Here is a 15,168-nt window from a genome sequence, read left to right as displayed (position 1 = left end):
GATTCTAGTTTCAGCTCTGACACTAATCTGCTATTTAACTTTTCTAAGCTCTAAATGTCTATTTTCCCCAAATTAGAAATTTTCTACAATGTTAGAGAAATGTTAGTTCAAATAAACGTTCAATACTTCCATAATGGCTACTGTAGCAAATGCCAAATATTTTACAGAATATTTTAGAGCAATGTCTACCAAATTGAGTTGCAGGATTCAATCAGAAACAGTTCCAGGATGGGGAGTGACTGCTTAATGGGTTTCCTTTTAGGGTCATAAAAAAAATTTTGGAACCAGACCGTGGTGATGGCTGCCTAACACTGTGAATGTATTCAGTGCCACTGTGAATGGCACTGAATTCTATACTTTAAAATGGTTAAAAAGGTCAATTTTGTAGCATGTGTATTTTACCCACAATAAGCAAAAAAGGTTCCAGAGTCATTTGGGAAACACTAACTATATTATCTCTTCCAGTGTTCATCATAGTAATTCACATATTAAAAACTCTAACAAGAAGTCCTGTAGTAAAGAAATCTGTAAGTCAGTATTTCCCCAACTTATTAGATTTCTATAAATCTAAGATTCAACTTCATATTTTAAACTGAAATAGGAGTAAATCTTTATAACTTTTAAAAATAATTAATTAATTAATTAATTTATGGCTGCGTTGGGTCTTCGTTGCTGCGCATGGGCTTTCTCTAGTTGCAGTGAGCAGGGGCTACTCTTTGCTGCGGTGCGCGGGCTTCTCATTGCGGTGGCTTCTCTTCTCTTGTTGTGGAGCACAGGCTCTACGCACACGGACTTCAGGAGTTGTGGAACGCAGGCTCAGTAGTTGTGGCTCACGGGCTCTAGAGCGCAGGCTCAGTAGTTGTGGCGCACGGGCTTAGTTGCTCTGCGGCCTGTGGGATCTTCCCTGACCAGGGCTCGAACCCATGTCCCCTGCGTTGGCAGGTGAATTCTTAACCACTGCACCACTGGGGAAGTCCCAAATCTTTATAACTTATGTGTACAACTGCTGTGGTGGTATTCTTTGTGCCCCCAAGTAACTACTTTTAGAGCCTATTTTTTTAGGGCTTTGTCTGTTCTTGTGTAGTCAGGCCTAGAGCTGAAACTCTGTCCTAACTCCAGTTTGCCTTTTCCCTCTCCAGACATGAAACATAAAGCTTGCCCAGGCACACCCAGTCAGGGATGCTGAGCCTGCAAACTTGCCTTTCAGAAATTCTTCTTAAAGCAGTTAACCCATCACTTCCTTAAACTCAGAACATGCTCCTTAAATCACTTCAGCACATTAATTCTGAAAGTCTCCAAGTCTATAATTTTAGGATCTTTTAAAAATATTAGGAATACAAGTTAAAAGAACAAAACAAACAAAAACCCCACTAACAAACCTATCCTTTGTTCAGGAAAGAGTCACAGAGCAACTCTCTTTTGAGTTCTCCTCAGCTGTGCCAGACAGAAGACTAGCAAGGCCATACATTTTCCTAATTCAAGAACCAGTCGATCATACTAGCCCAACACTAGCAATGCCAGTAACTTGGCAATTGTGGGAACAAAGAACCCCAAAACCCAGGAGCCAAATGGGTATGGTGCGTTTTCTCTGACACTGAAGGTATCCTTGATCTCACTTCACAATGACAATTTCCAGTCTAAGAACGTGGCTAGATGTCTCCAAGAGGCAAAAGTGAAAGATCAGAATTTTCCAGCTAAGTGTAAAAACTATTAGGTGTGAATTCTGATCGATGGTAGAATATATTAATGACTGTTGTTTTAAATAAACTTAAAACAGTTGTTTTATTTCCCTTAATACAAAATGTCTATTTGTATACTCCAGAATTATTCCTTCTCTCATGCCACATGAATCACTCTAAAAAACTTCACCTTGGACACTGAATCCAATAATAAAACATACGAGTCTGGGTTAAAATAAAACTTTTTGCATGTCCAAATATTCAAGCACACCCCCACCCCCCTTTAAAAACCCTGGCCATCCAAAGTGACTTTGGTAGAAGCACTAGAGAATTCCAGTCAACATCAAAAAAGAAAGTGATGTAGATACCTGATCTAAACGAACAGAAAACCACTTCACCCAGTCTTGGGTCTGCTTTGTAGTTGCTTAAAGGTGTGTTAAAAAACCTACCCTTTGTGCTTTGAATACAAGTAGTCGCAGTTAAACAAGTAGTATTGTTTTTTTCAAGCTCTCATCATTTCAATCTGGCAAGATTTACTATGTTGACTAAATAGGAATATCAGACAAATCACAAATCTAACTTTTGGTATCCAGCACAATACCAAACAAATATATTTATACTCTCATCTATTCTAAATTCACCGTTACACCAAGTTCTCAATCCTTTGGAAATACAAAATACCTTTGAACTTTCCCTGACACCTACTTTGCATTTAAGCGTACCTCTCACCCCAACTCTTGGACGTTTCTCCCTATGTCCACACTTTCAACAGAAAATCAGAATCTCAGGGATAAGCATCTTGAAGTCCAGTTTTAAGCACTGTTTCCTATCGCTTTGGGTCTTTATCTAGAGTTCCAGAGGCCTAAAATAAGCAGCTGTAGCTATTCTAGGAGATGCACTAGGCTCTTTGCTTCATTAACCTGCCCTAGTTTGGCGGAAACTTTGCCAGGCTTCCTTCCATGGAAGTGTTCACTCAGCCATTTTAATGAGGAATGTGAACAATAATCTGAAGTTTTTCAAAATATTTTTTCTATCTTCCCCGTGCCCTTTAAATCAGGGAAATATATGGGTAGGAAAAGAGAGGCAGCAACTTTAGAGCCCCTATGCTTGTTTCTGGAGAGAAGCTATACTACGAAAACACCGTAAGTTCATGTGCTTCTTAAAAAGAAAAGGTCAAAGATACATACCTGTTTCATCCTTGCAGCAGCTCTATTTGAAAACAGAATAGACCTGTCTTTCTGGAAGGAGGATGGACACATCTGAAGGGCTCGACTGTAAGTACTTTCAGCTTCTATATAATCTGAGGATAAGGTAAAATATGAGGTCGTTATGATTTTATACCTGATATCACTGTATTCCAAAAGATCTCAGAATGCATAGCTTTCCATTCACGGGACAAAGGTCTCCAACAGAATGCTCTATATGTTCACCTTTCATTTAGCTTATCAATTTAGTAAAGAGTTTTGAAAGGGGATTAGGGAACTGGACAGATGAAAGAGACTGAAATCTGGGATTAATGGCCCAGGATGAAGAAAAAAATTCTATGTATATATTTTCATTAAAGACATTGTGCTTTCATGGAGTCAACCCCGCTAAAACTGCTTCCATGAAATGTTTGGAGAAACATTTTATAGAGCCAAAAGCAACAATGTAAAATTCAGCAGTTGACTAAACACCTTAAAAGAGAAAATGGTGATAAATTTATATATCCATTGCCACACAAAGAATTATGGTCAGGGTACTAAAAGAAAAATTGCCTACTCACTCCTTTCTCAGATTTGAAATATTTAATACTAAAATACAAGGAGATACGTTTTCAGAGAACCTTTAGTTTTCTTAGAAAAAAAGAAGTGATGATTGCTAAACCAGGATATAAGAAAACAAATTTTTTTTAACCTAAAAATAACTAGGGGAAGATGTTACTACTCTTAGATTTCTAAAGCATGCACACTCTGAGATGTGATAGAATTTGACCATAAGATCAAATAGTTCCCCCAAATTATAAGAACGAACCCCACTTATTCCTAAGCAAATATAGGAAATGCAGAAGGAACATCTTTCTACTTAAGGCATCCACAGAAAAAGGCACATGAAAGAGCAACCAAAGTACAAGCAAAATCCTTCCCTCGGCCACACCGGATGCACTGGGCCAGTATTCACAGCACTGTCACAAGTGAGTAACGGGGACCCTGTTTTGACAGCAATGCAGCAAACAGCCTTTTAACATTCCAATTTAGAGTTTCCCAAAGCAAAAACTCAAGAGTTTTTCCTCCTAATCTCTGGGTTTATAGACAGTAGATTACAGAAAAGAAAAACTATGCCTGTGCCTAGAGACACATGGTAACTGGTCACTGTCACTTGAGAATAATTTGGACCTGGTAAAAAAACAAAATTCCAAGGTGTTGGGAGGCAACAGGGTATTATTAGCAGTTTAGGTCTGCTAGTTGTTTCCAAATGTTCTTTGGTGTTTCTTCACAGAATCTACAAAAGAATGAGGAGTCAAGACGCCCAGCATCAGTGCTGAAATAGGTATCTTACCTCCTTTCTTAAACTGCTCATTTCCCTCCTCCTTTAGTCTAGAGCTCTCTTCTCTCCTTCTCTGAAAGAGATCAGAGAATGACATAAATTCTCACAATATTATGATAAATGAACAACAAGGTCAGCTTTCATTACACATTACGCTATTCAATAGGCAGCAGCTTGACTTTTGAGAACTGGCTCAGTTTTATCTAAATCTCAAACATACAGAAAAAAACACATGACCATCTGGCTAATCATCAAGTGAATTCTTGATGTTTAGAAGATAAAACCCAGGTTTTCTATGTTTCTAGCTTTTGCATGGAACAGTAATTTCTATTTACTAAAAATGAAACTAAGTACACCACTGGTACGCTTACCATTATAAATTCAAATTCTAGATCTGCTACTTATTAATTGTAGAAGATCCTGGACAAGTTCCAGATAGTTCTGAGCCTAGTTTCTTCATCTAAAAATTAAGGCTTTAATAGACTTATGGATTAATGTGATAATTTATGTAAAACTCCCAATGCACCGACTGGCAAATAAGGGCTCAATAAATATGAGCTATTATTTTTCTGTAAAATAAATAATGTAATACTTATTTAGCTACAATTGCAGTTTGTGTCATAAAGGTGACATACAGTAGCCAGCAGAGCGCATTATGGAGGACAAGTCTTATTTGCAGGGTCAGGCAGTATGCAGTTAGCAGGCTAACACAGGGAAATTTGAAGAAACCCAGAGAAACCTCTCTTTTCTTAGCTTCTTCTAACAACTCAGAAATTAACACAGATGGCCAAGCACTCTTTGAACTCAAAGGCAGAGTGAATGTTATTCTGTAGGGCAAAGATGACACGTGCCGAGTCCCTATGTGCTTTCAGCCCTGAACATCTTAGCAATATGGTCGGCAGAAGCAGAACTGGCAGCAGGGTCTGCCTGCCACCTTTTGACAGCATTTTTAAAAAAGAGAGAATCTCCAAAAATCTCTTCCTTCATTCTTGAAGCTTCTGACTAAATAAAAACTTCAAAGGGAGGAAATAAAGTTAGCAGGGTTTTTCATCCACAGTACAAACTGGGAGCCTAAACAATTGGTACTCTTAAGATTAGGAGCTAAACTAAAAATGTTATGTCTCTGGAGAAGATTTGTAAATGAGCTGTTGAGACTAGGGTGCTTTCCAAATACCTTATTACTATACTCTGGATGAAACAGAACACTTGATGAATCTCAATAAAGAAACTAAAAGGTAGGTATAAACTGAATTTAGTTTTTATGACATCTATTAATGTTCAGCAGACACAATAATAATTCATTTTAAGATATAACATATCTGAAGAAGGACTACTCTAAGGGAATACAGGAAAAAATAAAATGGGTAGTGGTGATGGCAATCAAAACACAAAAATGTGGCCACATTTACCTAGTACTACCCAGGAAGGAGGTGCTTGAATTATAATATCCTCTGTTGTACTGGTCAGGATTTTTGGATGCTAGCAAAAGGACTATCTTAGGCAAAAAATAAATAAATAAAAAAAAATTAAGGGAATATTTACTGGAAAGCTACTGTGGGGCTCACACAATCAAAGGGAGGCCTAAAATATAGGCTTAGAAAACAGGCAGGACTCAAGGCAGCTCTGTTAGGTCAAAAAGCAAGAAAACATTAAGTGTCTTTTAGTGGAAGAATCTGGCCAAGATAGGACTGTAATAGCAGCCAATAAATCCTAAGCATTCCCCTTTCTTTGTCCTGATCCAGATTTAAAGTTTTGGTCAGAAGCATCCAATGAGCCAAGCATAGGTCACATGCCTTGGCTGTCAGAAAACAGAGTGAGGGAATCGGGGGACTGACTGGCACTCAACATGATTACAGCACAGGGGAATTTCCTCCACATGAGAAAGGGGATTTGATGCTGGAGGCCAAGAAAACCCCATAACAAATCCAGTTAAAAGTTATTTCAACCCCAAATAGATAAAGCAATCTTGAGAAAGAAAAACAAAGCTGGAGGCATCATGCTCCCTGATTTCAACCTATATTACAAAACTATAGTAATTAAAACGGTATGGTATTGGCATAAAAACAGACACATTGATCAATGAAACAGAACAGAGAGCCCAGAAATAAACCCACACACATGGTCAATTAATTTACGATAAAGGAGCCAAGAATATACAATGAGGAAAGGACAGTCTCTTCGATAAGTGGTGCTGGGAAAACTGGACAACCACATGCAAAAGAATGAAAATGAACCACTATGTTATACTACACTCAAAAATTAATTCAAAATGGATTAAAGACTTGAACGTAAGACCTGAAACCATAATACTCTTAGAAGAAAACTAAGGTGGTAAGCTCCTTGACATAGGTCTTGGTAATGATTTTCTGAATCTGACACCAAAAGCAAAGGCAACAAAAGCAAAAATAAACAAGTGGGACTACATCAAACTAAACAGCTTCTGGACAGCAAAGGAAACCATCAACAAAATGAATGGAAGAAAATATTTACAAATCATATACCTGATAAGGCATTAATATCTAAAATACATAAAGAACTCATACAACTTAACAGCAAAAAACCTCAAACAATCTTATTAAAAAGAAGATCTGAATGGACATTTTTCCAAAGAAGACATACATGGCAAACAGGTACATGAAAAGATGTTCAAAATCATTAATCAGCAAGGAAATGCAAATCAAAACTACAATGAGATATCACTTCACACCTGTTAGAATGGCTATTATCAAAAAGACAAGAAATAACAAGCGTTAGCAAGAATGTGGAGAAGAGAAATCCCTTGTGCACCGTTGGTGGGAATGTAAATCGGTACAGCCACTATGGAAAACAGTATGGACGTTCCTTAAAAACTTAAAAATAGAACTACCATATGATCCAGCAATTCCACTTCTGGGTATTTATTTGAAGAAAATGAAAATACTAACTCAAAAAGATATCTGCACCCCCATGTTCACTGCAGCGTTGTTTACAAAAACCAAGATATGGAAACAATCTAAGTGGCCGTCAACGGATGAATGGTAAAGAAACTGTGGTGTGGGGCTTCCCTGGTGGCGCAGTGGTTGAGAATCTGCCTGCCAATGCAGGGGACATGGGTTCGAGCCCTGGTCTGGGAAGATCCCACGTGCCGCGGAGCAGCTAGGCCCGTGAGCCACAACTACTGAGCCTGCGCATCTGGAGCCTGTGCCCCGCAACAAGAGAGGCTGCGACAGTGAAAGGCCCGTGCTCCGCGATGAAGAGTGGCCCCCGCTTGCCACAACTAGAGAAAGCCCTCGCATAGAAACGAAGACCCAACACAGCCAAAAAAATTAAATAAATAAATAAATAAATAAGTCAGGAGCTCTTTAAAAAAAAAAAAACTGTGGTGTTACATACACACACACACACACATATATATACACACAATGGAATATCATTTAGCCATAAAAGAGAATGAACTCTTCCCATTTGCGACAACATGGATGAACCTAGAGAGCATTATGCTAAATGAAATAAATCAGTCAGAGAAAAACAAGCACCATATGATTTCTCTTATACGTGGAATCTAAACAAAACAACAAAACAAAACAAAAAACACCAGGCTCATAGGTTGGGGCTGGGGGCGGGGGGGGGGGGGGCGTAGGGTGGGGTGGGGTGGGTGTGGGAGAATGGGTTTAAGAAAAACTAAAAAAAACATTTTTTAATTCTAAAACAATTTCAATTAGGGTAAAATCAAAACCCTATAAATATTAGGGAATTCATTTGATCAATTTTAAATTCACTCAAAACCACACACACATCCATGTATCACTGGCTAATAACGTTCTAACAATGAAATGAAAAGTTGTTTTCACATTAGAAAATATATTAATGCAAGGTAGCATGTTAATAAGTTAAAATAAAAAATTATAGGATCACATGAATAAATGCATCACAGGTCTTAAAGGTCTGGAATATATTTTAAAAAAACAGTTATATCAAAAAAATTCTTTAGAGAAGGGCAACTCATCAAGTTATTAGAGTTTAATGTCCATACATTAACAATTTCAATCTATTTTAACTCTAATTTCAAGCTACTTTCTGGTCCATAATCTGCTCTCCAGTGCCAACTTATCAGGAATGTTCCATGAATACAGATGAGTCTTTCAGACTGCCAGATCAGGCTCTTGTGAAGCGTGTGCGTGCGCGTGTGCGTGCGTGCGCGTGTGCGTGCGCGTGTGTGTGTGTGTGTGTGTGTGTGTGTGTTTTAAGAGTTCAATCATTATTTGGTAAATTTAGAACATTAACATTTCAATGAGAAAAGCCTAGAGCCAAGGTACACCCAGAAGGAATTTTTGATAAGGGCCAGCCTGAGCAGGCAGCCTGAGAAAAGCTCACGGTGTCTTTATAACTAGGCCTCAAAGTTGAACTGGCCAAGAGGCGAGCTCCAGAACGTATTTCAGAGGCCAATTATTCTAAGGAAGGAATTTTATTTTTTTTGGTCTGATAAATCACAACTCAGTGACCCGTTAAGCAGTAAACCCTGGAAAAAGAGCTGCTGCTTCCACAGATTGTGTAAATTGAGGATTAATTCAAGTATCAATATCATGCTGAATATCTCCTTGGCAACAGCTAAAAATAGCACTTTGAAGAGAAAGCTGCGCTATCTCCCAGCTGTGCCAGGAGACTAACTTGACCCCAGTACAAAGACTAGGATTTATTCTGCTGCCGGAACATACTCTTTTTTCCAAAGGATGGCACGCACACTGTGTAATGTTATGGAATCCAAGGACAGATTTCATCGTGTGTAAGTCTTACTTAGCATGCTAAGTGCCAGCAGTATTCACACATAAGTGAACTGGTAGTGCTGGTATCCTGCTGCAAATTTACTGGGTGCAAATCTTCCAGGTTCTTGTCTAACGTGGTTAGGAGCTCTCTCACATGCCTCCACAATACCTTTTAACACATTGCAGAGACCTCACAGGGAAACATCTGTTCTAGAATTGTATTTCCATAAGAATGGGGACAATTCTTACAGGGCTCTTAACTCAGTAGTCCTCCCCATCACTAAAAACTCAGGGAGAAATAGTGACATTACCTTGCACTGTAAATCATCACAGGAACTGCCAAGGAAAACCTCAAAAAGACAATGCCCTTGATGAATGGAGTTTATTTCAACAGTTATTACCACAACTGCAAACTTTTCAGCCTGGCACTCGAAGTCACTATAACTTATACCAGTATAGCATTTCATTGCTTAACATCTGCTGTCACATACATTAGCTCAGCTCATCTGCTTCCCAAGACAATTCTGAGAGATGGGCATGGAGGTATTTACCTATTTTACAGGTTAAAAAAAAGAAGATTCAGAAATCTTTTATTCTTTGCAACAAACTTCTATTCCAACCTACTCAACCTAATCTCCCATTACTACACAAGTCCTCTCTTCTAGACAGCTGGATCTCTTATTCTTCACTCCATTCTTTTGCTTACCTACCCACCTTGGAATGCCATTGTTTTTCTTCTAGATTTCCCTTCCAGCTGCCCAAACCAAATTTTCCTGTTTTCAAAGTCTAGCACAAACCATATCTCCTCCCCAGGACTACCTTTCACTTCCTTCCCCACATGATCTTCCTTTGAATGTAGACTGTACATAATGCCTCTATTTGGGCAACTCAATTCTACCTCACAGGTTATTTTTTAAAATTATAAGAGGACTTTCCTGGTGGCGGAGTGGTTAAGAATCTGCCTGCCAATGCGGGGGACACAGGTTCGAGCCTGGTCTGGGAATATCCCGCATGCCGCAGAGCAACTAAGCCCGTGCGCCACAACTACTGAGCCTGTGCTAGAGCCCACGAGCCACAACTGTGGAAGTCTGTGCACCTAGAACCCGTGCTCCTCAACAAGAGAAGCCATTGCAATGAGAAGCCCGCGTACCACAACAAAGAGTAGCCCCTGCTCACCGCAACGAGAGAAAGCTGGCACACAGCAACGAGAACCCAATGCAGCCAAAAAAAAAAAAAAATTATAAGAGAATTAAAAAAAGCACTGCAAAAAGTCTGGAATGTTATAAAATGCTCAGATGGTTTCATGGGTTGAAGAACACTGTACATTCCTTAGGCCAGGGCAAGAGGGGCCCGTCAAGGTCCTCTTCTGACCGCACCCTTCCTCCCGTGGGGCCCCTTTAGACCATGCTCCAGATTTCTTACCTAAGTTTTCTTAGCCCACTTCTAGGATCTGCGTAAACCTTTGCTTGGATCTATCCCCCTAAGGGTGAACTTTGCTGCAGGTGTACATTATATTCCAGGTGCAATACTTTGTACTCTGCCTTCCCCATACCTGGAATCAGCCATTTCTCCAAGGAGTCCTGGATTCTTTTAGTGGGGAATGGCATTTAGAAACCAAGATCTAGGTGTTACTAGGGAGTCACTGCTTTTAGGCCCTCTCAATGAAGATACCCATGAAAATACATCTTAAACAAAACAAAAATCCCAGGAGTCAGAGAATACATACAAGTGAAATCTTCTATGTATGTATTCAAGTAAGTGAATACCACACCAACTCCCACAGTGAAAACTCTAGTTCCCGGTAACAGCAATATATTTACTCATTTGCTCTATCCTACAATAAACAAAAAGGTTCAAAATTACTATATGACTATCACTACCTATAACCCACTACGTAAAGTTCAAGATTTCATTGCAGTTCTTTCTGACTTTAGGATATATTCTACTAAGGGTATACAGCCAGAATATTATGTCCAAAGTTATTGGAATTATCTTCTCTATGTAATCAATTTGATATAGTTATGTTAACATGTAATCAATTTGATATAGTTACATTAATTTGTTTCTGTTTGTAATCCATTTTAGGCTTAATTTTCCTTATTCTTTCTGATTTAATTTTAACATTTGAATGTGTAAAATATTTAAACAGTTCAAAACTCAATACTAGGTGGGACTTTTTTTTTTTTTTTTTAAAGACACTTTTTTTTTTTTTTTAATTTAAAAAATTTTTTGCTTGTGTTGGGTCTTCGTTGCTGTGTGCAGCTTTCTCTAGTTGTGGCAAGCGGGGGCTACTCTTGGTTGTGGTGCACGGGCTCTAGGCGCCCGGGCTTCAGTAGTTGTGGAGCATGGGCTCAATAGTTGTGGTGCATGGGCTTAGTTGATCTGTGTCATGTGGGATCTTCCCGGACCAGAGATCGAACCCGTGTCCCATGCATTGGCAGGCAGATTCTTAATCACTGTGCCACCAGGGAAGTCCCTAGGTGGGACTTCTGATGTGTCTAAATGAGGAGGTTTCCAAACCCTCTAACCCAAAAGCAACTACAAAACTGGACACAAAGATAAAAAACAACCATTTCAGTGTCCTGGAAATTGATTACAGGATTAACAACAAAGCGAATAACACTTATTTTAGGAAAAACTCATTTAGGAAATAACCATGAAAATCTGTGGCATACTTGCTAGAGACTGCTCCCCTTTTTCCTCCCATCATTCAATGTGGTAATTCTAACACCACAAGGTAGGTTGTGAATAACCAGCAGTTTCACTGCTGGAGGACTGACTTGATTCAAAGAAGGTGAAATAATCCATGCCCAGTGGTGTTGCAATCTGAGTGGCAAGCAAACAGGGAAGGCCAGGGGTTCTACTAATCTGTGGTAGCAGTCCCGGTTTGGCAAACAAGGGACCCATGGGTCAGACAAATTTAACAGGAAGATACAAAGAGACAGTCATAGAGGCACTTGACAAGCTCTTCAAATATCCTGGCTGACTGGAGTTGATGTGCACACTTGAGAAGGATGGAGAGGGCTGAAACTATTCATGCATCCTTGTTCTATTAGAAGCCTGTGCACATGTGCTGAGGAAATGCAAGAGGGTCCAATGGGGCAGACCTGAAAACTATCTGAACTTGGAACACACTTCTAAACCCACACATAGATCCAATGACAGCAGGTGGAAGCCGTATCGATTTGATGTGTTTGAACATAACCCCTGACCAGTACTGCATGGCCACTAAACTGTGTGGAAACAGAAGCAACCTCAAGAAGGCCAGACTTAAAAATAAAAACAGGAACAAAACCAAAAACCAACTGTGCAGAGCCATCAGTGGCCACACATCCCAGAGGAAATGAATCACACAGCTAAGTCCAGGTAAATTACTAAACAAATAAGCAGACAGGCAAAACAGCAATAACAAAAATAACTGGGGGGTGGGGGAAGGTCAGACTTCAGAGTGGCTACATTATTACTTAAAATGCCCAGATTCAACAAAAAAAATTGTAAGACATGCAAAGAGACAAGAAAGTTTGACCCACAATCAGGGGGAAAAAAACAGTCAACAGAAACATGAGTATATACAGATCATCTGGGGAAGCCCCCTCACCAGTGGGGAGATCAGCTGGGACAGAGGGGGAGCTTTGGGGGCTTGGAGGTAGAGCCCAGCAACCGGTCTGTGGCAGGCAGGACAGAGTGAGACCTACACAGACGGTGCATGCCACAGCCCTGAGCTCCCCAGCCTGAGATGTGTGTCTGCTGGTGCAGATGGGGGCTGGGTGCTGGAACGTGGTGTCTGTAGAGCAGACCCAGGTAGAGGACTGCTGTTGGCTGCGAAGAGACAGCCTGAAGGGATGGGAGTCAGGAGCTCCTCAACCAGGAATGTTCGTGGAAGAAACCTGGGCCACCACAGAAATGCAGCTCCATGGCTGAGTGGTGCATGAAGGGTGGGGCTGCCACTGCAGCCTTTCCCCATGCACCAGCCCCTGCCTCCACAGGCACTAGGAGGGGCTCCCGCTTGGGTGGACTTGCGTGCCCTGGTTGCCACCTTGGCCCCCTCCCGCCTGGGCAGGCTCATGTGCCCCGGGGGCAGCCTCAGGAGCAGACGCAGGTGGGTGGGTAGCCCACACGCAGAGGTGGGGCTGAAAACACAGCTAAGCCCCAAAGGCCGTGCAACTATGAAAGAACAGCTGAAATCTCTCCTCACGGCTGTGTGAACCACGGATTTACACCCCCGCTGCCAGCTTTGTAAATTCAGCGCCTGCAGAACATCCAAACAGACGAGTGCTCCTGCAGCCGAAACAGGTCTAGCTTTAGCAGCCGTGGGCTTTGTGGGCACATACACACAAGGGGTTGGGCCAAGCCAGAGTCTGAGCTGCTTCCACAGCTCCCACAGCGGGTCCAGGTGCATGATTACTGCAGTCCTATGACCTAACTTCAGTGGATCTCTGCGGGTGCCCTGGTGAAAACAATGCCGCAGAGACACCGGAGCCAATTGCCAGCATACCCACAGTTAAGGCGGGGCCGAGAGCAGTGCCAACAACAGTTTAATTTGTGAGTGCGCACAACTGGTGAAGGGTGACGCAGCAGAGCACACTCACAGGTGAACAGCTCCAGAGGAGGAATACTCAGTGGCTTCTCTCCCAGTGGGAGTGCTCCAATCCTGCCTATCTTGCACCACAGATCAGAAACACACCTCAGAAATGGATCTGGGGGCTTCTACTCCAGCAACTGGGTAGCAGACCCTGCCCCTGACACGGCAGTGACAACCACAGAGCAAAGGGGAGGCCCTGCTCAATATCCAGTGCAGGCTCTGGTCACCACAACATCAGTCACACCTCCTACCAAGGGGATAACAGCCAGCATATACTGAGGAAAGAGGCGGCAGACATTCATACGAAAAAAAGCCCTTGCACCAAAAAATATTAAACCCACACAGGCTACACAGGGATGCTCCCACATAAAAATAGCCCTCCAAGACGTCTGAGGGTCTGGCATCGGGAGGAAGAACTCCAGGGCATTTGGCATTGAACGCCAGCGGGGCATGAGCGCAGGAGCTCCACAGGGCCAGGAGCTCTTGGAGGGTGCACACAAGGTCTCACATGCGCTGGGACCCAGCACAAAGCAGGGAATATTGATTGGCGGCCCCACCCAATAGCCTGCAGGTTCCAGTGCTGGGATGCCTCAGGCCAAACAACCAGCAGGATAGGAACACAGTCCCACCCATCAGCAGACAGGCTGCTCACAGCCACCTCAAAACACACCCCTTCACACGGCCCTGCCCAACCGAGGGACAAGATCCAGCTTCACCCACCAGGGCGCAGTCACCAGAAGCAAGAGGAACTACTATCCTGCACCCTGTGGAAAGAAGACCACAAACACAGAAAGTCAGACAAAATGACATGACAGAGGAATATGTTTCAGGCAAAGGAACAAGATAAAAACTCAAAAGAACAACTAAAGGAAGAGGAGATAGGCAATCTACCTGAAAAGGAAATCAGAGTAATGATAGTAAAGATGATCCGAAATCTCGGGGAAAAAAACCGAGGCACAGACCGAGAATCTACAAGAAATGTTTAATAAGGACCTAGAAGAACCAAACAGCAAACAAACAGAGATGAACAATACAATAACTGAAATGAAAACTACACTAGAAGGAATCAATAGCAGAATAACTGAGGCAGAAGAACGGATAAGTGACCTGGAAGACAGAATGGTGGAATTCAATGCTGTGGAACAGAATGAAGAAAAAAGAATGAAAAGAAATGAAGACAGCCTAAGAGACCTCTGGGACAACATTAAATGCAACAACATTCGCATTATAGGGGAGAAGGACCAGAAGGAGAAGAGAGAGAGAAAGGACTAGAGAAAATATCTGAAGAGATTATAGTCGAAAACTTCCCGAACATGGGAAAGGAAATGGCCACCCAAGTCCAGGAAGCGCAGAGAGTCCCATACAGGATAAACCCAAGGAGAAACACGCCGAGACACACAGTTATCAAATTGGCAAAAATTAAAGACAAAGAAAAATTATTGAAAGCAGCAAGGGAAAAATGACAAATAACATACAAGGGAACTCCCATAAGGTTAACAGCTGATTTCTCAGCAGAAACTCCACAAGCCAGAAGGGAGTGGCATAATATACTTAAAGTGATGAAAGGGAAGAACCTACAACCAAGACTACTCTACCCGGCAAGGATCTCATTCAGATTCGATGGAGAAATCAGAAGCTT

The 15,168-nt window shown here is 41.5% G+C and overlaps 1 protein-coding gene across 1 annotated transcript in view; it reads right to left on the bottom strand.

Annotated features, from left to right (window-relative positions):
* Nucleotides 1-15,168, bottom strand: part of TTC1 (tetratricopeptide repeat domain 1) — a 75,266-nt gene that overhangs the window by 16,526 nt on the left and 43,572 nt on the right. The window contains exons 4-5 of the mRNA XM_061188392.1: nucleotides 4,218-4,278; nucleotides 2,867-2,979 (exon numbers count right to left, since the gene is read on the bottom strand). Of these exons, the coding sequence (XP_061044375.1) occupies nucleotides 2,867-2,979; nucleotides 4,218-4,278 (174 nt within the window). The remainder of the gene's footprint in view (nucleotides 1-2,866; nucleotides 2,980-4,217; nucleotides 4,279-15,168) is intronic.

This window comes from Eubalaena glacialis, chromosome 4 (genome assembly GCF_028564815.1).
Source record: "Eubalaena glacialis isolate mEubGla1 chromosome 4, mEubGla1.1.hap2.+ XY, whole genome shotgun sequence".
NCBI lineage: Eukaryota > Metazoa > Chordata > Mammalia > Artiodactyla > Balaenidae > Eubalaena > Eubalaena glacialis.
This window is presented reverse-complemented; position numbering and strand designations above follow the sequence as displayed.